The following is a 24,917-nucleotide window of genomic DNA, read 5'->3' as shown; positions in this document are numbered from 1 at the left end:
TGCCTCCAGATTACCCAAGGTGGATGCTTAAGTAAAGACTGTCGGAGTCCTCTCTGAGAGATTTAATTCCACAGGTTTAGTTGGCACTCAAGAACTTGTGTTTTTAGATAGGATACATTTTGAGAAACATGATTTCCAGAATTATCATCATTGCAGAGTTAGGGTTCCTATTTTCCCTTCTACCTTGGTCATTCTCAAAAGTGCCAGAAATATTACCATTTGTTTCGATATTTCTGAAGTGAAACTATATGCTGATCTCCACAGGACGTATTTTGAAACAACAGACACCCATGTTTCTGCCCCTTTCCCACTACACAGAGAGATGAAGGGATAGGTACCAAAGGTAGACAGATAGAGATAGTAGGTCCAACCCCCCATTTACCTAATATACATTAAAGAAAGCAGGCGTTTTACCTGCAAATCAGAAAGTAATTCAAGTGTTTTAACCTTTTCCATATCTGAGACACACTTCGAAATTCTGTCCTAAAAAAATCAAAAGAAGAAAGCTACCATTGAAAGAAACTCCCAATAAAGTTTCTAGAAGATTTTAGTTATTAACGACAGTAGTTAGCATTTTAGTTATTAATGACAGTGGTTAGCTTACCTGCCATCCCTCTGAGCAGCACCACCTTCTGTTACTGTCTTGACAAATATTCCCAGCTTTTCAAGTCCGGCATCTGCTCCAACACCCATTCCAATAATGCTTATACCAAGTCCTTCCTCATCTATGAAAAAGGGAAAAACAATGCAACAACCATAAGTTTTACACAAGCCCACAATTAGCTGGTGAGACCTCTTTTTTGCTTTTAGTTTTGTTCTTTATGGACTATATGACAGGCTTATCTTGGCAGAATATTTTTTTCTATGCTGGGGAGTAAAGATGTTAAATAAGATCCCCTCAAAAGGCTTGAGAGTTTAATCTCATTTTATTACTGCAGTTGGCTATTTATTTGTGACCCCAAGAAAAAAATAATAATTTGATCATGGGGTAAATCAATCTTCCTTAAAACACAGCCTCTCTAAATAATATATTTTAAACACAAAAGCATACATGCCAAAACACATATATATTATTTTAAATGAATGTGATCATAATGTATCTAAAATTTCCCCTTCATTTATGTGGTCTTTACTTTTTTGGTTCATATCCCCATTCATGTTTAATAAGGTGGCATGTGTCTTTCAGGACTTTCTTCAGTCCTACTATATAAGCATATAAAAGTAGCAACAGCTACAATATATATGTATATATGCATAAATATAAATATACATACGTATATGTATATGTGTGTATATACAATGGCTCATTTTTCCTTCCTATTTGCTTTATACAAATAAGATCGCATTAAACCTAGTTCTCTCTGCGGCTTACTTTCCTAATTCAATGATACCTCATGGATATCAACTTACATAGCCCTAAATCACTTCTAATGATTGCATAATATTGCATGGTGAGATGGTATCATAACTTATCCAATCACTTCTCTACTGACAGGCATTCATTTTTGTGTCCATGTTCCTCACCCGATGAACAACACTGACAAATACACTTTTAAATTCATTTACAATAATGTGTTTATCCATATTTCCATGAACATATGTATTTTAACATCAATGAAATAAAAGATACACTATTTCAGATTCCACATTTTTTGGTCAACACTGAAAGTTATTTTCTGATAGCCTCAGAGTCTTTGGAACCATGTTGTATGAGCTGCATAAAAAACAAGACACTCGCTGATCAGCAGTGAAGGGCTGTCTAAAGGAAAACTGGCTCATCTAGTCAGCAGAATGCTTGATGCTTTTAAGACGTTTTAGCAATAACATTTAATACACTAAGTATTCTTAATCAGTAATCTCTTGAATAGGGTTCATCTCATTGATTATTACTACTTGTCACCGACTTCTGCTTTAAGTGTTTCTAAGTACAATTTATAATCCTACATCTGTATTCTACATATGTTTAAAAACATGTCATTCGAAAAAAGTGTGATTTGTTTACTCAGTTGTGTGCTAAAGAGGGCTTCGTAGTGTTCTCCCCGGAAGAACTGTTCAATGTGATCCCCAGATGAGGGTACTTCCGCATTGATTTTAGGCATAGGCACCTCTCCAGCATGAGAACTTTAATGGTGACTACTGTACGAGTCATCAATGGAGAAGTTCTTTCATTCCTTGTATTTAGAATGTTCGCACACATGTGATTTCCCATATTTATTTCATTCTCATTGTTTCTCTGGTATAGATACTCAAGTTCATCCAGAGGCTTTCTCTGGTTAAAAATTTTCCAACATTTAGGGTGTCTCCCCAGAATGAGTTTTCTTGGGAAAAGAAAAATTAGATCTGTGCTAAAGGCTCTTCCTCACTGGTCACATGTACAAAGTTTCTTCTCTCCCACAGGAATTGTCCTATGTGTATAGAAGGTTAGCTATATAGCTGAACTTCTGCCCACATTCATCATATTCCTAGAGTTTCCTGGTGTGGGAATCTATTCGTGTTGGTGAAAGGATGAATGATGACCCAAAGCCTTCCCAATGTTTACATACATGTAAGTGTTTCTCCCAGAGTGTTTGCTCTTGTGTCATTTAAGAGATGATCACTGTAGAATCGTCCACATTAAATAATGCCACAGGACTTCTCTCTCTTACATGAAATCTGGTATGTATTAAGCATTTAGCTGAATTCTTGTTCACATTCATCTTATTTACAGGAGTTTCTCTTCATTATGAATTACCACGTGTCAAGCCAATGTTGGGCTGTAAGGGAAACTTTCCCTTACTCAGTACACTCAAAGAGCTCCTTTCAAATGTGGATTCTTTGTACCACCATGCCATTAAGTAGTTGCTTCCTGCAAATATCCTGCATGAAAATCATATGTCTTCGTTTTTAAGTGCATTTTCCCTGCCTGGACTCAGGCTTTAGTAAAATTATCTTTCTTCCTGCCTTAGCAACCCTGTTGCTCTCACTGGAAAATTACTCAGATTTGCAGAGCTGAAAACCCAATTGTAGGAAAAGCGATAATAGCTTGAGCCATCCTCAATTCCAGTGCAGACTGCCTGCAAGACAAGATGATAACTGAAAGACAATTGAAGGAAGAATACAATCAACACACAGAAACCAATTGACTGATTGCATCTCTGCGAGATGTGTCAACAATGGGTGAATTCCAGAGCCATATCCTTGAAGGCCACTGATTCCTGTGACTGTCAAGTACCCAGCAGCCCCCTGGTCTTCCTCTGTCTAGCCCCTCCTAGGGACAGAAAAAGCACTAAGTAGGCAAAGCAGCCGGGAAACAGTGGAAAACACTGTGAGGCTGAGTTACCATGAAAGATGCTGTCACCACACTCTGGTGCTCAGAGCTTATCTTTTCTCTTAAGAAAAGAAGCTCATGTTGGCTTAGCATTCCCCTTATTGCTAGTGAGATTTGAGCTTGTATTCATGTGTCCTCTTTGGTAAATTGCCAATTTTTTCTACTGAGTTTTCCCTGTCTCTTTTCTCTTTTTAAGGTTCTTAGCATATTATACATATTAACTCCATGTCATTTATAATGAAGATGCCCCCTCAATTTATTATTTATCTTTTGTCTTTGTTTGACAATATTGCCTTTAAAAGCTTAAAATTTTGGACTGATTGATTGGACCCTCTTTTCTTTTTTAACTTCTGCTTTTCCACTTTGGTTAAGCCCCGCCTCCAACATGCCTACAGGATTTATGTGGTCTTGTAAGATTTTTGTCAAATACCTTTATTACTTTATTTTTAATATTTAATTATCTAATCCAGGTAGAGTTGTTTTTTATATGATATAATGCAAATGAAGGTGCCTAACTTTATATTCTTCCACACAGATGCCCAGTTATGCCAGAACACTTTGTAAAGCACCCTATTACCCTAAATTAGAATATCATACACGTCGTATATCGAATTCTCATGCATACTAACATCTTTCTCTGGATTTTCTACCTTGTTCCACTGATCAATTGCTATATGAATACAATTTGTTCTGATTATAGAGGCTTTACATTAAATTCAGATATTTAAGAAATTAAGACCTTTCACATTCTTTTTCATACTTCCCTTAGGTCTGTATTTTTCCATATAAAATTTAGTATTACATTATGCAATCCTCTCTCCCAATTCAACCCTGATGGCAGTTCTATTTGAACTCCATTAATTTTATATATTAATTTGTAGGTATTAGAGATGAAGAATAGAAGGGACTTTTCCATACTGAGTCTTTTCATCCAAGAATATGGTATATCCTTCTATTTGTTTACATCTTCTATCTGTCAAAGATGGATTTTCAACAGATAAATACTGTTTTTCTTAGTGATTAATAAGTATTTTGTTGTTTTTGTGCTATTGTAAATGAAATGTTCCCATTTTCACATTTATGTGCTTAACGTAAATATAGAGAAAAAAACGACTAATTTTCTTTCATGTATGTGACACCTGACCTCCTCTTACATATATAATCTTATCAATTCTAGTATTTTAAAATTAGAATCAGTTTGGCCTCTCATTATAGCTTTCATATATATAATTATAATACATATCCTACAATAAAAATCATCAAAAGGTTACTTTTCATCTTTTGTTTCCTACTGTTTATACTATTTCATTTAAAGAGCATTCCAAATCAGATACCTGGTTTTAACTGAAATATTTCTAGTGTTTCCTCAATTTATTTATTTTTTTAAGTGTTTCCTCAATTTGAAAGTAAAAAATCCCTGTTGGTATTATAATCTATAGTTCGTATCATATTTAGGTCTCTATACACTAACAACAAACTATCAGAAAGAGCAATTAAGAAAGCCTGGGTGGCTCAGTCGGTTAAGCATCTGACTGTTGATTTCGGCTCAGAGTCCGAAGATCAAGCCCCGCATTAGGCTCTGTGTTGGGTGCAAAGCCTGTTTAAGATTCTCTCTCCCCTTGTCCCTCTGCCCTTATTTCTCCATGTGCTCTCCCTCTCTCTCTAAAAATAAATAAATAAATCTTAAAAAAAAAGAGTTCCATTCACAGTTCCATCAAAAAAGAGTAAAATACCTAGGAATTAACTTAACCAAGGAGGTGAAAGATCTGAAATTCTGAAAGCTGTAAGACACTGATGAAGGAAACTGAAGACACAAATAAGTGGAAAGATTGTCCATACTCAAGGATTCAAAGAATTAATATTATTAAAATGTCCATATGACCCAAAGCAATCTATCAATTCAATTTAATCTCTATCAAAATGCAATGACATTTTTCACAGAGATAGAACAAAGAATCCTAAAATTTGTATGGCACCACAAAAAAACTCCAAATAGCTAAAGCAAACTTGAGAACGAACAAAGCTAGAAGCATAACACTTCCTGGTTTTAAACTGTATTACAAAACAGTATGGTACTGCCATAAAAACAGACACACAGATCAGTGGAATAGAATAGAGAGCTCTAAAATAAACTTACCATATTTGGTCAATTAATTTATGACAAAGAAGCCAAGAATATACCATAGGGAAAGGGTGGCCACTTCAATAAATGGTGCTGGTAAAACTAGACAGACACATTAAAAAAAAAAAGAAAGAACAAAACTGGACCCCTATCTTACACCATACATAAAAATCAACTCAAAATGGATTAAAAAAACTTACATTTAAGACTTGAAACCATAAAACTCCTAGAATAAAACAGCAGGTAAGTCTCTTGACATCAGTCTTGGCAATGACTTTTTGGATTTCACACCAAAAGCAAAAATAAACAAGTGGGATTACATTAAACTAAAAAACTTCTGCACAGCAAAGGAAACCATTAACAGAATGAAAAAACAGCCTAGAAACTGGGAGAAAATATTTGATAAGGGGTTAATATCCAAAATATATAAAGAACTCATGCAACTCAACAGCAAAAAGCCAAATGTGATTTGATAGGCAGAGGAAGTGAATAGACATTTTTCCAAAGAAGACATGAAAAGATATTCAACATCACTCACCATCAGAGAAATGCAAATCAAAACCACAGTGAGAAATCACCTTATTAGAGTCAGCATGTTAGAATGGCTACCATCCAAAAAACAAGAGATAACAAGTGTTGGCAAGGATGCAGAATAAGGGGAACTCTTGTGCACTGTTGCTGTGAATGCAAAATGGTGCAGCCACTTTGGGGAAACAGGATGGAGGTTTCTCAAAAGATTACAAATAATTCTACTTCACTTGGCTCTTTTCTAGCTTAATTTTTCTAGTTTTAACTTTTTTTTTGTGAAAAACACAAAAGAGTTCATGAAAACATTTATTTACAAAACACTGTGTTTAAAAATAAAATGAATATCCACATGCTAGCAAAGATACAGAACACTACCAATACCTGAAAAGCTCACTCTGCACCTCTCCCTGATATCATAACTCTCCCCTCGGTAACCACTATCCTAAATATCGTGCCAATCATGACCTCCATTTTTAAAACCACTTATTAAAACCACTTATTTGTGTATCTTTAAACGATATGCCATTGAATTTTTCCTGGCTTTGAAATTTAAATAAATGGAATTATACTGAATGGCTTCTTCTGTGATTTGCTTTTTATCCCCCTTCAATTTCATGTTTGTAAGAATCATACACACTGCTGCATGGAACTGAGGCTCCTTCATTTTACCCTTTTCTGTCGTTAATGAATATTTGGATTATTCTCATTTTTGCTATTATAAGCAATACAGTGGCCCACAGCCAAATCCCACAGCTGTTTTTGTATGGACTATAAGCTAGTAATGGTTTTTACATTTTAAATGAATGAAAAATATAAGTATCATTCTTACATCCTTTTTAACCTCAAATGAAAAGTGTCTCTTAATGGGAACAATTAGCCAGTCATGTCTGGCGTAATGACCGGTATTCTTTACATTTTTTTAATCCAAGTAATTTTATGCCCAAAAGTTACAGTTTTCAACTCTTTTCCCTCATCTTTGCTATTTAGAACAAGTTGTTCTTTGTTTCTTTTCCTCCTTGCTAATTGGGAAGTATGCAGGTCATGTGTTCTTTAGATCCTTAGATATCAGCAACTTTCCTTCTTTCACCAGAAGACAGGTAAATGCTCTCTGGGATGGATACAGGATTCTTGGATGTGTGAAATTTTATGTCTGCCTCCCCACGTCTAGTGTTACAAATGAGAAATCTGATACTAGTCTAATAATGTTGCTTTGGCAAGTACCTTTGCTTCTTTGTTTGCTTTGATTTGAGTGTGGTATTTTGTAAAATTTATACTTTATGTTGAAGATGAGGACTTCTCCCAGGCTATGCCTAAGTGCGGGGTGTTTTCCAAGTCGTCTCTCAATCAATTGGATAAGCCCTTCCAAATAGGAGGCTCAGGTCTTTTCTGAGCTCAGGAAAATTTCTTCCATGTTTTCTCTACTATGTCTCTCATCCTCTATGTCTTTTCCCCTTCTGTCACCTATAATTTATATTTTGGGTCTCTGTCATGATTTTTTGTGGATGTTTACTCTATCACTTAAGAATTAGTTCGGCTCATTTCTTATGCTTAACCTTCTAGATCACCAATTTGCGTCTCAACAATACCACCCTTTCCTCTTCAATTCCTCTACTGAAATTTCTAATTTTTTAAAATCAACGTTTTTTTGTTTGTTGATTGGCCTAAGTGTCTTTTTAAAGCCATACTTGATATCCTCAGTTGATTTTTCATTTGCTTCTTTTTGTCATTCAAGTTGTCATCTGTTTGTTCTGCTTTTTTGTAAGGCTCTCTGAGATGTGATATTTCCCTGTTCACTGGGTCCCAGTGCATTCCCGGGTGCTCATCTTACAGGACGATAAATATGGCAGTCTCTGGTCCCATGGGTCCTCACTTCCCACTGCAGGCAGGCTGATTCCAAGAGGAGAAATCAAGAGGAAGCCCCTCTGCTCCCATTCTCCCTGCTCTCTCTTAGACCTCTCCCCTCAGAGAGGATTCCACTGTCTCCATTCCAAAATCCATAATCTAAAGGCCCAGCACTCCCCCATCTACTACATTCAGAGCCCAACCATGACCACTCTCCCTCCACCAAAAACGTAAAAACCACCCCCCCACTTCCACCTCCCCCCCAACCACCTGACCCCCCACTTCCACCTGCACTCACCAGCACCAGCCCTTCGCAAGGGTACCGACCAAACGTCAGGCCCCACCCACACCTCCCTACTCCCAGTCACCATCCCAGCCAACTAGAGCAGATGGCTTTTAGCTGGAAGTGGAAGGGAAGAAAGAGTCTTTCAGTCTACCATCTATACAGAGCTCATATCAACTACTTTTGAAATTTAATAAAGAAATTAAATCCTCCAATAGAATTACCACTTTCTCCAACCCTTCCGGGGGGGGGGGGGGGCTTAAAACAAAAAAAAAAAAAAAAAGGTCATTTTTGTGTTATTAAAATAGCCATATAATGATATTACAAATGTTGTGGAGCTCATATACCTTTCTCTAGTTCCACTGGGAAAAGTTCCAGCTTTTCTACACGCTTTTCAAGTTCATACTCGGCAGAAGCAGCCACAGGGTCCACTTCATCGTTCCTCCTGTCATAGTCTTCATTGGAGTATGTGCTGAAAACCTGTAGTAGGAGGTCAACAAGAAGATGATAATCCAGAAAGATGGCTTTCCTAATTAAAACAAAAAACCTGCTAAGTATGTAAAACTATATAAGTTAAAAATTTTGACCAATGAATTTCTTTGAAACAACTGTTTTATCTTTAAAATCAATGAAGAGGGTGCCTGGGCGGCTCAGTCATTAAGCGTCTGCTTCCAGCTCAGGTCATGATCCCAGGGTCCTGGGATCAAGTCCTGCATTGGGCTCGCTGCTCGGCAGGAAGCCTGCTTCTCCCTCTCCCACTCTCCCTGCTTGTGTTCCCTCTCTCGCTGTGGCTCTCTCTGTCAAATACATAAATGAAATCTTTAAAAAAAATAAAAAAATAAAAAATAAAAAATAAAATCAGTGAAGACGTTAAGAATTAAGGAAAACTGAATCAGAATAAAAATAACTTACATTTTAAAATGTATGTCATTCTACCACTTTTAATAATCGGGGAGACAACAGTAGCCAGAGGATATATTATTTGAATAGCAATATTCATTGCTTTTTATGGAATCAGAGTATATCATATTAGCTGCAATGCTCTGCTGGTTCCTGATGAAACTATGGTGAAGGACCTTGTTTACCTAAGCAAACACCCACACTGAATCCATTTCATGCCGTGACCTACACAAGCCCCAGGGTCATGGTGTGTTGGTACTATAATTATATTTCAATCACAGAATCACTGAAACTGACTTCTATACCGTACCGAGCTGCTCGCTTTGGTAGCACATATATACTGTACTGAGCTGCATAAGGCTCTCATCTGTCATCTCTTATTTAACCTGCATGTAGATCCATATTAGATTCTGATTGAGTCTTTCCATGAAATGGCTGTCAAAATATTGCTCAAGAGCTCTTTCTGACCTAAATCATTCAAAGGATTACAACTAAATATGGTCTTCAGATGTGTCCGTAAGAAACCTGATTGCCCTTATTTCTGCTGAATTTGTTCTATTTGAAAAGTAACTGGAAACAGGTATACCACCCCTTACTTAATTCACGGAGGAATATCTAAAAGAAAGAAATGCATAATTCATCAAGTCCAATTAATATGTATAATAAAAACTGACATTTTTTATTAGATTTAATAAATATTAAGTATCTAAACGGTGCCTGAAAAAACTCTGTAATGTCCTCAAAATCTTAAAATCTAGGGGAAGTTTTTTTTAAATATACATAAGAAGCTATAATAAAAAAAGAAAGCAGAACAGAAGGACAGAGATGAAAGAAATCAAATCTATTGCCTATAAAGCTAGTCCTGCTGGTCCAGGTGCGTTTTACATTCTTATTATTGGAAAACTGGCAACTCTTGTATGCTATATATGGTAACCTATAAACCAGGAATATATGTTGTATACATTAAGAAGCAGATGTAGTATGGTATAAATTTATCAAAATCATGTCATTTATAATATTTGTGCCAGGATGAATACTGTTTTTCTTCCTGACTTTCAACATGTTTTCATGGCCTCAAGCCACTCATTTGGTCTCTACCACATTTCCCCACCATAATAAACATTACTGCATCCAAAGGCATATTTCTAAACTATAGGGTTTGTACCTTTCTCTATGTCAGACATTGTGCTGGACCTTAGAGAAGGTATGGTCTCAAGTAGCTCACAGCTTGGTAGGGACACAGAAATCAATGTAAACAAACACAGTATAATGTGATACCTGTTGTAACAGAAGAATATGCCAAGTAGTCTTTCTTACTTGCCTGAAAAAGGGAAGAATTTCACGAAGGGCAAAATATTTGAGCTGAATCTTAGAGAATAAACAAGAATTCGTGTATTTGAGTGTAGAAGAGATAGAACACACATTTCAAATATAAGATCTTAGACAAAAAAATCCATACCTATATCCATATCTTTTAGAAAACACAGCTGAGTGGACAAGAAAGCAACATGCCTAGGGGAGCACACTTTAACAACACACAAAAAAAGTTAGCTGGATCTGGAACTTACATGTCCTGCAAATTATTGGCAGATATGACTGGAAATTATTCCACTGATGTTTGCTACTTGTCTACATCTGCTGAAGGTCCAAGAATATATATGTGACTGTAGAACAAAGATTTAATTGATATCCATGCAGGAACATAGCTCAATTTTGCTACCACAGAATAAGTGAATAAATAAATGTGTGTGTATATACATGCATGTGTATGTGTGTATGTGTGTGTGTGTGTGTGTGTAAAATATAAGTATGGGAGAACTGTTTCAAATAAATTAACACCTTCCTGACTTTTTTCAGGATCCCAAAACACTCTGCTATCAATTGGGCTAGTTTATAAAGTTCATTTGGGGGTATCCTGAAACTAAATAAAACAAGTAACTGTATGACTCCATATTGGGAAATGGTGTTTTAAATAATTTTTGAGGCATCTAGCAATCAGAGGACTATATCACCATTTCATTCTGTAGAAAAGAAATAATGTAAGACACTTTTCATCTTCAGCTTGCTCATAGTCTGGTAAATTATGTGGGTACATAGGAAAAACCTATAAATAACTGAAAAAGAAAAGCCAGACTTCATTAGGTGCAGATTAAGCTATCATTTACTTGGAGAATCCAAAAGATTGAACATAAACAATATTAGAACCAGTAAGAGTTCCATAAAGTAACAAAAAAAATATTAAAAAACCCACAATAGTTTAGAAAGTATAACAGAAAAGGTCAGAAACACAAAATACCCAGGAATTACTAATTATAAATGTGCAAGGATACCCTTCTCTATAAAATTTAACTGAAAAATACAAAAAGCCCTAAATATGTATAATGGCATACTATGTTCCTGGATAAAATTCTTAATATTGTAAAGGCATCTATACTCCTAAATTACTGTAAACGTTAGCTTGCCCCAATTTAATTTATGAATACAGGGCAGTCAAAACCCCACTCAAATTTTTCATGGATAACAAACTGTTTGAAAAGAATAGGATGGAATCAGACCCTATAAGATATCAAACATACAATAAAACTTCATTTTTTAAGGCAATGTAGTTTGGGCCCTGAGGTATATCTATTTTTGGATTCTATTCTGTTCTGCTCCTCTACTTTTCTATTCAAATTAGTTAGGGTGATCTATTCAATAAATAGTAGGGAAAGAATGGAATATCTGTCTAAAAAAATCCTATTTCATATCAATAACAAAAGTAAAATTTCAATTGGTTAAGAACAAAAAAAATTATAAATTTTAAAAGTGCTAAAGAAGATATGGGACAATGTTTAATCAGCTAAATAGGATGTTCCTACAAAGCCATAGATCCTAGAAATCTTAAATGAATAAGCTATGTGATTAAAATTCAATGCTAAAAATTCCTAGGCAACAAAATATGCCATGATTAAATTCTAAGAAAAATCAAATATTAGGAGGAAAAATTGCTAAATATCAAGATGAAATATGAATATGTATAATATACAAAGAACTTTACCACTTCAAAAAACTGCATGTGTAAGTAGGAAAAAGGAAATTAATTAGAACTCAACAAAGAAATATTAATGTTCACTAAATGATGTAAAGATGCTCAGCTTCATTAAAAATTAAGCACATGCAAGTACAAGGAAATACCAGGTATTCACCCATGGAATGGTTGAAAAAAAAAAAAAAAAGACTGCAACATCTAGTGTTCGTGAGAATATAGGAAAAAGAATACTCTTGGAAAAGCAAGGAGAAAAGCATAATTTGAGAACTATCAAGATTTTAAATGTCAATGCCTTTGACCTAATAATCCTACATCCATGTATTTATAGAGATATTTGCAAATGTGCACAAAGATGTACATGCAAGAGAGTTCATCACAGCACTATTTGTAATAGCCCAAAGGTGGAAATTGCCTAAATGTCCACTGGTAGAGAAAATGTCTTACTAAATTATGATACATATGAATATGTAATTTTATGCAATGATTAAAAAGTTCTATCTCTGCTGACATGAACGGCTCTGAAATATACATATTAAAACAAAAAAGCACACTGCATATATGTCTGTACATCCATATCCATACCCAAATCTTTATCTACATACAAATATATTCCCAATTGGTATGAGCCCAATTTTAATCTAATTTAAAGACCTCCTAAATTCTCTAGCTCTGTAGCTCTTGCCTCAGTGTCCTTATTCACAAAACGGCTGTTATAATAATTACACTTATCCCACATAAAGTTACTGAGAAAATGAAATGAGATAATCCATGTAATTAATCATGCTTGGTTCAATGTGGGGAAGAGAAAGCTTTCCCAGGGCAATATAAGAGATAACACTACTACTTCCCCAGATACCTACACTGTTCTCATACTCCTGTTTATAAATAAGTTTTGAATATTTCATCCACTATGATGCTTAATGTCCCTGAAACCAAAATCTACGTAACTATCTTGATATTATAATATAGATTGGCCTACCAAAATCCCTACCTGTGGTCCAGAGCAATGCACTATCACTCCACAATGGCTCATCACTTGCCTTGCTTTGTTTTGCCTTGACCAGGAAAAAAAACCTCAGAGATAAAAGTGTTGTTGACTGAGGTAAGTATTTCCCCTTTCATCAATATGATCTTGACCCTTTTAATATTGTTTCAATAGTTCTACCAATTTTATTCATATTACCATAAATGCTTTGCAAAAATATGGATAGCTAATCAAATAATAATCAGAACCCAATTATGATATTACTGGAATGCAAAAACCTCTAAAGGTCAACAGCATCCTGGACCCTAATATTCAACACCATCAAAATCAATCAATCTATCTATCTATCTAGTTCAGTCACCTTCACATTATTCCTGTGTTATTTCACTGAGCACTGCTCCTGTGTTATTTCACTGAGCACTGTTAAAATTTAAGACTTCTCTTTTCAGAGCCAACAAGTGGTATTCTGTTCCTTCATCAAAGGAAACAAAACAAGATCTTATCCCTTGCTTTGCAGCAGAGGCAGGCTTTTAGGGGGAACAAGTTTACAAATATAGTTAGCAATGACATTTCTGACCCAGTAACCCAAGGCTATACAAAACAAAGTTAAAATTAGCTTACTGTAAGATTTTAACTAAGATTATTCTTTTTTGCATTCCTGATGGTTTGAGCTACAGCACTTCTTCAGAACAACAGCAACACTTTTTGAACAATAAGGGAAAAAACGTATTTCCTTTACTTCCTTATGACACATTTTCGTTAATCAATGCAGGTCAAAATAAATTCAGGATTTTATGTAAATACTGATTGTAAGGAATCTCCCACAATGTTTCCACAAGGTCTTGGTTCCACCTGCTGTCTGGTTCCACTTCATCTTCCCGACACATCGAAGACGGAAAACGTTCCAGGTTCTAGCACACTGCGTTTCAGATGCCGTCTTGGCACAGCGTGTTCCCGGGGATTAGCCAAGCACTCACGTGCTTGCACAAACAGGCCCCACTAATCACAAGCTTCCTCAACAGGACTCGAATCCACCTTCACATGATTTTAGTGCCTCTGCTAAAAGTGACTAAATCGAAACTAAAACAAAGCATGGAAAAAATAATCCATATGTTAAAGTTTGGAAGACAAATACGGCGATAAAGCATCCACAGAAAGGTGCAGCATCCTGATGGCCTTCGAGTGATGGACAACCTCAGCTTTCCTTTTCTTTCCCCAGAACCAAGAGCCAGTTCACCGACTTATGACAGTGAGAATGAGCGTTTCTTGAGTGCCTAGCCTGTGCCAGCGAGTATGTTAGGTTTTTGCTGCAAACTGCTGTAAGCCAAACCGGAGTTCACAATTATCAGGTACTTGGGGGCAAACATCCCAAGTCTCCCAAAGACTCTCAATAGATGAGGGCTTTCTGCTGCATACAAATACATGGAAGAGAAGGAAGGTGAGAAAACAGACCCACAGTTCTACCTTTTAAACTCAGTAAAGTCCCAGATTTCTGTTCTTCGGTTTCTCTGACAAGGAACCCACATGAAGGTACATAAGCAGTTATGACAATATTCTACAGTGGTTGTGTCTAACCCTCTATCAGGACCACTCAACAGAATCCTACATACCACAGAACAGAGCCAAATGAGTGCTGAAGGTGGGTGTTACTCCAAAAGCTGTTACCTTGCTTGCCTTGCCTAATTCCAAGTCCATTAACATATTTCTAAGGCCAATCCATATATGTGCAACATCATTCATTTCACCAATTATTTGTAACATCCTTAACATTAATAAATAACATTAATAAGCCTTCTTGTGCAGATTTAAAGCACCCAATTCTGAAGTGTTGACTTCTAATTAGGGTCTTTCAAATACTTCCTAATCCTAGAATGAGGATTCATGACCAATATGCCTGGAATGTTAACTAAAGGCTCCTAAAACAAAATTCTACCCACAAATACTGTGATGCATTTGGCAAAGTAATTGCAAGTAAATTACAGACAGTATAAAACTTAACACAAATTATCTTTAACCCTTGTACCAACTGATCCAATAAATAAGGCAGGAAAGAGTAAAGAGAGCGCATAATTTTTATATTTTTACATGAGAAATACAAAACTCTGAGAACAGTGTACATGGTATACGTAAGGATAATTAATAAAGACAAAGTCTATAGGAGCAAAAGATGTATTTCACTGAATGTAAGCCTAGTGTTTTCAGGGATACCTAAAGAACAGGAAGTGAAAAAACCAGCATACTCTACGTAAGGGGAAGTAAAGAGCAGGCTAGTTCAAAAGGCAATACGAAGAACCCTGTATTTGTCAGGGGTCCCCAGACTAACAGAACCAAGAGGGTGTGTGTGTATCACTTGTGTACATGTGTGGACACTGCATAGTATAATATATGTCATGTTCGTATAATATATAACAAATATATATAATATTTGTATTTATATTAAACTAGACTTATTTTAAGGAATTGGCTCACCCAATTATAGAGGCTCACAAGTCCAAAATCTTCAGTGTAAGCCAGCAGGCCAGAGACGCAGGGAAAAGTTGATGCTGCAGTTCAAGTTGAAGGCAGCCTGCTAGCAAAAGTACCTTTCCTTCAGGAGAAGTCAGTCTTACTACTCTTCAGGCCTTTGACTGGTCAAATGAAGCCCATTCACATTATATAGGGAAATTTGCTTTACTCAACACCCAACAACTGAAATCTTAATCTCATTCAAAAACACCCTCACGGAGACATCTAAAATAATGTTGGACCAAATATCCGGGCACTGTGACCCAGCCAAGTTGACACATAAAATTAACTATCACAAAGCCTTTAAAATAGAAAATTCTCTGGCTCCAAAAACTAGTCTTTTGACATCTGATAATCATATCTTGATAATTTTTTTAATATCTCTTATATAGTGTTGTAAATTTTCATATCCCTAGACGTATTCATCGAATGTGTACAAAAACTGTGATAAAATCAAATATACATTTTTGTATTATCAATGGCACCAATGACTTCTTACTTGCAGATAACCAACAACCAAATTTGAAAGAGTTAGCTCTTTAAATTTAGAATAGCTATGGCTGACTCATATATATGAAGACTTTTAACAAAATATTTCAAAATACGTAGAGTTTTCTTAAGGCTACATATACACAAATTCTCAGTGAAATAAAAAGATCAGAAGGTCCCATGTCTCTCCATTTTGAGAAAACAGAACTGAATTATAATTAGTATCATTTATCTGAAAAGATATGTTGTTTAAGTACTTGAAAAGTTTCAAAAGCTTTAATGTCTCCTTGCAAAAACAGCTTATGCCATTAGAGTAAAATGACAGAAAGAAATTCTGTCATAAATAAATATAAACTGAGCTCATCCTAAATTTGGACAAATTCTAAGACAATGAAGCCCAAATTAGTGTGTTCTTCCAGTAGACAGCTTAACAGGAAACTGCGTGATTCCACTGATGTTCATGTTTTTCACAGTATTTTCCAAATTATTATAAACAATTAAACATATCCATGAGAAATTAGCAATGTTCTCTTTCAGCTCAGCCAGAATCTGATTTAAATTGGAGACATATGCTTTACAAACTGACAACTGGTGGCCAGCACGACATAAATTGGTGGCCTTGGTCCAGTTCCCACTGGACAGGTGTCTTCATCACAGAAAAAACTGAACTAATTAGCACCAACTGGCATCTTTTTTGGGGAAGATGGGGTAATCTCCTAAAATAAATAGCCGACTTCTCATCCACAGGAGTTAATACTCTCCTACAGATGCAACAGGATGAGTTAGTAAGTCCAGATCTGTTCTAGCATTTGTCTGAGCAGTTGGTCTTTACTTCCTCTTCCCGCACCAGTGCCAGCGCTGTGTTTCCAAAGGCCCATGGAACGAGATTATTCTGGATTGTCTAAATAGGAAAGCCAATGGGAGGGGAGTACTATAGTATGCGTGGGTGGTGAATTAAAGGGGACAAAGGAGGAGAATGGCTACACTCAAAGGGGTCTGAGGACTTGTCTTGAGGCTGGGAAGGGAAGGGAGACTTTCCTAGGGGACAGAAGTTCCCCAGGTATAGAAGTTTACAGCCCCCATGTGAAGCCCCCAAGGGCGACTGCACCTCTGAAGGAAGGGCTAAGGGGTATCATGAGAACTAAACACTAAGCTCTATGGTCTTGGGAACCTCGGGAAGAGCACCCACCCCAGATCCAAGATTTTGCCTGGAGACAGAGTAAAAGAGCCCTTTAAGGAACTTTACCATCTGTTTCAGGAGATCATTAGAAGTAACAGTATGGATTAAATGTCTCCAATTTAAACGGAAAGTCTGGCTCCTAACACCAAGGGTCTCTATAAAACTCCCACAAACTGTGCATTTACCTAGGTGATGGAATAAATTTCAAAAACATCAATGAGGCTGAACTGTCAGCCAAACAAGTAGGTGAGGAATCTCAAAAAGGTTCACTTTAGTGCAGCAAAGGAAAGGAATGTGATCTAAAGCATCCTGGTGGTGGTGTACCTAAATTGATTTTTACTCCTCAGAGAAAATAGGTTGATGACAGCTTCCTCACACCAACTGTGACCGTTTCTTAGGTGTCAACTTGACTAGGCTACAGCCCCCATTTCGATGATGACCAGTTTGATACCTTCATAGCACCTCACACGCAAAGTGTCCCAAAGCAAAACTGGAGTGTCCCCCATTCTCTACGCCCTGCAAGCTCTCCCCCATTTGATGACAACTGGACCTTTTGGTCAGGTGGACTTGAAAAGGCAGTCGGTCATCAACATATCTTCCTCTTCCTCTCCCTTGCCCCTATACCCACTTGAAATTAATCAAAATCTGCTGATTCTATCTTTTAAAGGATCCTTGTTCTCATTGCTTCCTATTCCCTGACTGCTCAGATCCCTAATAATGTAATTACGCTGTATTTATTTCATTCTGCTCTCCTACAACTTACGATACACCACATCTAAATACCATTCTTCAAGTATGATTCTAATCACGTCACTGTGCCTGGGGAACAGAACTGGGAGATAAGATTGGGGTAGGAAACAGAAAGAGACAGTGAATTTAATGAGTGATTTTACATTTCTTCTGCCTCCCAAAGTTCTGGATTCCCTCAAGAATAAAGTTCAAATTTTTTTTTTTAAAGATTTTATTTATTCATTTGACAGAGAGACAGCGAGAGAGGGAACACAAGCTGGGGGACTGGGAGAGGGAGAAGCAGGCTTCCCACGGAGCAGGGAGCCCAATGTGGGGCTCGATCCCAGGACCCTGGGATCATGACCTGAGCCGAAGACAGACACTTAACCAACTGAGCCACCCAGGTGCCCCAAAGTTCAAATTTTTTAGAAGACATCAAATTTCTCCAGGACCAGACTCCAGCCTACATGGCTCAGGTTTTACCTGCACAACTTCCTTTCACTCATCCTATCATGCAAAAATTGTTAAGTTACTATTTTGTTATATGTTTGTAAAGCTTTCCTTCATCTTTTTTTGGATCTCTCCTCCAGAATTTATCACATTCTGTTATTTATTGTATTTATCTGTGACCCACATTTTCTATTCAAATCAACTCCTCAGCGGTGTATGATAATCTTATTCATCTTTCTGTAACCTACTGGTTTTGTTTTGTTTTGTTTTTCTTTCCAGCTTGACGGAGATATAATTAACAAAATAAAAATGGTATCTATTTAACATGATGTATATCTATCTAACAACAATGTTTTGAGGTATGGGTACACTGTGAAACCTTTACCAGAACAGTACAATGTCTTTTACAATGTCAGTGATCTACATATGGATGGTATCTTAAATCAGAACTGCTTCAGAGCAAAAGCAAAGTGACCTTCAAAAGGCAGAGGGAGTCCCAATCATAAAAAGCTTTAAAATAAAACTTACAACTGCAAAATAAGTAAGTCTTCACATATGCGCAGTTTGGGATGCCCTTTACTGGTCATCCATTAGCTAAATAAAGCTGCTAGGATACCCAGTTAGCAGGATCGTTTGAAGGGCTACAGTCTAGAAGAGATGATGTAATGACATGATCTTCATGATTACTTATGTGAGGGAGCAAGTATTATAGAAGAATGAATATTTATTGTATTTCTTATTGTAGATAATACAGGAAAAGACTACTGTCCTCTTTCTCTAAAGGCCAGTTAGCTCCTGGCAAGAAGCTTTATAAATACTCCACTTTCGATCGGTTTAGTGGCACTGATGAAAGACGTCATTTGATAGAACTGATACTTTTTTAATGTATTTCAAAATGCTAATATAAAAAGCCTATTGGTAGGAATAGGGTAGTCAAGGGCAATTAGCTTTACTGGCTATGAAAATGTATCATTTGAGAGAAATAATAATAGCTAATATTGAGTTCTCTGGTTGAAATGAGGGGCTGGCAGGTGGTTAAAGCATGTGGATTGACATATGTAAATATAGAAAACTTGTTTGCTCCCTTTGTAGCCTTGAGTCCAGCACCTGTCCCTAAGTGGTAAGGGGTCAGTTAAGGCCCTAATGTCCCAGAACTGTGGCAAATTTGCTGAATAAAATCCAGCAGTCACCGTCACAGTCTTGCCTCTGGTCATGGCGGTCTATCTGTGAGAAACTTCATCTGCTGGTGCCTGCCGTCTCCCAAGCCAAGAAAACACAAACCATCTAGTGTGTAGGAGCTCAAGGCCACCGAAACCTGTCCCATGTCATCTCCGCCTGCCGTGCTGCCACGGGGAAGGTAAATGTGTATGTCACGTGTCCTAAATTTGATACGCTCAAACTGCTGTTTGCCTCTTGTGGATCAACCTGATGTAGCCAAAGCACTTAGAAGTTGGATACAGCTTCTCAGTTGTATTAGACAATGCGCTGAATTAGAGACTTGCACCTCACCCTTTCACTTTGGAAAAAACAAAAAAACACTGTTCCCTTTTTGGCTCTCTCACCATATATATAACAGAAATGTCTCTCAATAAGTTTGCTATCATAAGAATTAAAAGGAGGGCGCCTGGGTGGCTCAGTTGGTTAAGCGACTGCCTTCGGCTCAGGTCATGATCCTGGAGTCCCGGGATCGAGTCCCACATCGGGCTCCCTGCTCAGCGGGGAGTCTGCTTCTCCCTCTGACCCTCTTCCCCCTCGTGCTCTCTATCTCTCATTCTCTCTCTCAAATAAATAAATAAAATCTTAAAAAAAATAAGAATTAAAAAGAAGATTTCAAATGATGTAATATATGGTGATTAACATAACAATAAAAATTAAAAAAAAAAGATTTCAATAGTGACCATTAGGTGAACCATGAGAAGAACCTACCCACTCTGTTTATAGACAAACAGCAGACTTTGGTGGACCTTTCCTTCAACTGTGTTCAAAAATACCTAAACAGAAAATGACAGGTAGGTGATAATAAGGAGATAAGAAAAAAGAGGGTAACGGTAGCTACCATTAAGTGACTCTTCTGAGGTAAGTGTCTCATTTAAATCCAGTAATGTTTCTACTTTGCAGCTCCGTGAACTTCAGGCTCATAAATGACAGTCTGCCCAAAGACACACAGAAAATATATAAGTGACAACTGAAATCCAAGCCCAGGTCTGGATGAATTAAAACTCCATGCTCCTTCCCCCCTGCCGCAGTGCTTTAAGTAGGGGAAGCATTATTAAGAACACCAAAGCATAGGGGCAACTGGGTGGCTCAGTGGGTTGAGCATCAGACTCTTGATTTTGGCTCAGGTCAGGATCTCAAGGTCCTGCAATCCAGCCAGGTGCTCAGTGGGGAGTCTGCTTCTCTCACTCTCTTTCCCCCTGCCCTTCCCCCCACTTGCTCTCTCTCTAAAATAAAGCAAAAAATCAATAAATAAAATAAAAATAAAAAACACCAAAGCATAAAAGCAGCACCCCTATATAGAATAAACACCACCACCCCCAACACCACAACTGCAAAGGGCCAATAAATGGGGGTGGGGAGGAGGATTCAAACTTAATAGCAACTGAAGAAATGCAAATGATAGGGGCGCCTGGGTGGCTCAGTCGGTTAAGCCTCTGCCTTCAGCTCGGGTCATGATCCCAGGGCCCCTGCTGGAGCCCCACATTGGGCTCCCTGCTCAGCTGAGAGCCTGCTTCTCCCTCTCCCTCTGCCCACCCGCTCCCCCTGCTTGGGCACACGCGCGCACTCTCTCTCTGTCAAATATACATAAAATCTTTTTTAAAAATGCAAATGACATTCTCTCTGTCAAATAAATAAATAAAATCTTTTTAAAATGCAAATGATAAGTCATTTTTCATCGATGAGGAATTAAAACCAGGCAATGGGATAGAGCAACTGTCAATTTAATACACTGTGGAGAAAGTAAACTGGCATAACTTTCTGAAGAACAGTATGTTCAAGATCTTGAAACCTTTAGAATCAACTGACCTAATAAATTCTACGGATTTAATCTAATAAAATCATAGATGCACAAAAACATTATGTAAAACAACCAATCACAGTATTATTTTAAAAAGAAAAAAATTCAAAGCAATCTAAATGTCCAAAAGTAGGATGAATAAATAATGGTATCTCCATAAGACACTGATTCTCACAGATGTATCATGACAATCATGCTCTATAAAGTTATTTAACTACACAAAAGATGTTCAAATGTATGGTATGTGAGATTATTAAAGCACATGTGTGTACCCACACACAGAATATGAATGATCCACATTATGTATACAGACCTAATAATTTCTAAGAACTAGGATTATAAATTATTTTATTTTCTTTATATTTTTCTGGATTTTTAAAGACATAGAGCTTTGATAAATAAATGAAAAATAATAAATGTTATTTTAAAAACACTCATTACCAAATCTTGAATGATCAATGGGCATGTCTTTCTATACACTGTTGTAAAAACAAGTTTGTCTGGCTTTATATTAATTTTAAATATATTTTAATACCACTTTCAGTGTTAATTTATATAGTGATAACTGATGTTTGCAATGATGACACTAAGCAACAAAAAGACCTTTTGTAAATCTGAAATGCAAAATACAATCCTGTTCGGGTTTGTTTTTTTTTTTTAATGTAATAAGCATATATGTGTCAAGCAGTGTAGAAACCATGGTTTTATAGTTACCGTATCATTGACCAAAAAAAAAATATTTGTGAGTTTTGATCTTAAATACTAAAACACTTCCAAAGCCTTGATCCACAAACAAAACAACAAAGATCTAGATCCGAATTCCTATTCGAAAGAACTTAATTACTAGAATACTCTGGTTTTAATTCTGAAAATATGCTACAAGAAAATCAAATGTACATTCTCTTCTTTCAGACATCTGGCTGAGGGTTTATTCAGTGGAAAATCACACTCATGCTGAGCAAAAAAACGAATACTATGCTTCAGCTGAAGTTTTCTGAGCTTGATTCATAATGCCTTTGTGTGTGTGTAAGTTTCTGTGGAATGATTTTGTCATCACATGAAAAGAGAAGAACTGGTCCCCTGAGCTACATCTATAGATAGATAGGTATCACATACTCATCTGTCTGAAAAATACAACTTCACTTAAAACTCAGTAAAATTAGAAATTAGCTTCATTCAGAAGAAAACTTAGCTTCTAAAGTACGCAATCACAGATTTTTACAGCCAGATAGGATCTTGGCAACTGCCCAAATCCCCATGCAAACAAAGGCCACAGACGCCACTCCCCCTCCTTCCTGCCGTGTACTAACCAGGTGAGTCATGCTAGCTGAGTCCCTTACCCTCCACACATCTTCAGTGTGCTCACTTCCAACTGATCCGGTTAGAAGGACAAAACACATGTTTGCCATATCTGGGCTCATCTCTCATTTTAGTTTCAGACAAGCACATCCAAGATCACAGTTAACCAACGCTGATGCTGGAACAATAATTTCCAGATGTGTTACAGAGTATTCCTGGTAGTACCTTGCATTCCTTCAGAATGGTTCTCTATATAAAACACAAGTGGCAAAATAAGTCCTCATGTAAAAGGACTCAGAAAACAATTCCAATTCGGATGTTGCGGGTATTCTTCACTTTTAAGTCACACACATTGAAAAGCATTTGAAGAGAAATTATGTAAAAATGATAGTAGTTGTTTTAAAGCAGCTGGATTATTGGGGCACCTGGGTGGCTCAGTAGGTTAAGCAATCGAGCCCCACATCAGGCTCCCTACTCAGTGGGGATTCTGCTTCTCCCTCTGCCTCTGCCCTTGCTCTTGCTTGCTCTCTCTCTAATAAATAAAATCTTTAAAAAAAATTTAAAAAAATTTAAAAATTAAGTAGCTGGATTATGAATTTGTTTTATCATCTTTAATATTGCCAATATTTTGCTTTACTGCACAGAAAAGGGGTAATGAGGAAATTCACTTAATTTTCTATTAAAAAAGCAATACATTATGATTACTATTTATAAACAGTGTCAACATGGTGACTCCGAAGATCTGCTCTTCCATTTGCATTATCTTAAGTTGAGTTGACCTTTTTGGGTCCACATCTGCCTCATCTATAAAAATGAGCGGAGTGCATAAAGTAAATGGTCTAAGATCACTTTCAGCTCTTAAATTCCAAAACTATACCTACAATCAATCTGCTATTTCAATGGAGCATATATGGTTCCATTAATGGTTTCCAGTCTTCACAGTGCCCCTGGCCATCTGGGAGAAACAGAACCACCTTTCCCCTGGCTTTATTTCATGGGAAGGGACTTCAATTAGTGTATGCCTCCAGGCCCCTTCACTCACCGATAGCATCCCAAATAAGAATGATTTACTTCTCCCGCTGGTACTTTAGGGTAAGAAACTAGGCGTGTGTAACTCTGCTCTTCTCTTTGGGAGCAGGCCGTCTGCAGAGAGCATACATTCTGCTCTGCACCTCAGTGCTGTCCCTTAAAAATTCTCTCGGGTGGAGAGACCCGTTGTTGTCTGGTGCCAGCAGGACTGAGTGGGTAAGTCTAATTCTGGAGTTCAGAATTCAGGAAGGCCACCGGGCCTACAAACCTAAACTGCACCCTCATATCCAGTCTTTAACAGGGGATACTCTCATGTCCACAGCTATAACTTTTATTAGGTTATCTCTCAGGTAGTTCAGAATTTATCACAGAGGAGGAATACTATTCATTAGGCTCCTCAAACTCTAAACCTCCAAAAAAAAAAAAAAAAAAAAATAGGTTGGGTGTAGTTCCTCCTCTAAACCTCCAGAAAAAAAAGAAGAAGAAAATCATGGGTGTAGTTCATCCTCTTTTATCTTTTAAGGTTCCCTAATTAAAGTGTATTTTCTGAGTACTTACAGACTTCAGTGAGACTTCTGAAATTAAAGTTAGAAAGCACATAGTACAGAACTCCATGCTTTTGGGGTGGGGGGAAAGGAGGCTCTTCTAAGGGCACCACCATCCATTCAAGTCTCTTTTAAAGTAGAAATCAGAGGACCAGGCCTAGTGTATTCCATCCTCTTAAATAGCTTGAGTTTCTTCCCTCTCTTCCAAAGACAAATGCCCTTCTCATTGATAAATTACATTGACTATTGCATATCAATTCTCAATACTACTCAGGTACCATTAATCACCCTACATTGTCAGTAGAGTACTCTTTGAAAACATGGATTTCATCAGAAACCTGCTCTGCTTAAAGATCCCCCCCAAAATTTTTTGTTTCCATTTTTAAAGCCTCCAATGGCTTCTTATAAACCACCAGAGTTCCAACAATATAACAGATCTTATAAGATTTTTTTAATATTCTCACTTCTCATCCTCTCCCTGACATACTCTTTATTAGTATCTCCAATAATCTCAAGATCTCAAACTATTTAAAATGACCAGAATTCCCTTTCATGATCCTTTGATCTATCTTACAAACAATGCAAACTCTAAGATTCAATGCAGACATGACTTCATTTGTGAACTCTCCTGACTGACACAGTTGAAGTTAGGGGTAGGAGTTTCTTCCATTCAAGTTCTG

General features: G+C 37.0%; 1 protein-coding gene across 11 annotated transcripts in view; it reads right to left on the bottom strand.

Annotated features, from left to right (window-relative positions):
• Nucleotides 1-24,917, bottom strand: part of PPP1R9A (protein phosphatase 1 regulatory subunit 9A) — a 321,553-nt gene that overhangs the window by 158,059 nt on the left and 138,577 nt on the right. For all 11 annotated transcript variants that reach the window (XM_073898836.1, XM_073898835.1, XM_073898838.1 and 8 more), the window contains 2 exons: nucleotides 8,430-8,562; nucleotides 605-725 (listed from right to left, as the gene is read on the bottom strand). In XM_073898836.1, coding sequence (XP_073754937.1) covers nucleotides 605-725; nucleotides 8,430-8,562 — 254 coding nt within the window. The remainder of the gene's footprint in view (nucleotides 1-604; nucleotides 726-8,429; nucleotides 8,563-24,917) is intronic.

Source organism: Callorhinus ursinus, unplaced genomic scaffold (genome assembly GCF_003265705.2).
Source record: "Callorhinus ursinus isolate GAN/ISIS: 27379988/994484 unplaced genomic scaffold, GSC_fseal_2.0 scaffold12, whole genome shotgun sequence".
In the NCBI taxonomy this organism is placed as follows: Eukaryota; Metazoa; Chordata; class Mammalia; order Carnivora; family Otariidae; genus Callorhinus; species Callorhinus ursinus.
The sequence above is the reverse complement of the archived record's forward strand: the minus strand, read 5'-3'. Positions and strand labels throughout refer to the sequence as shown.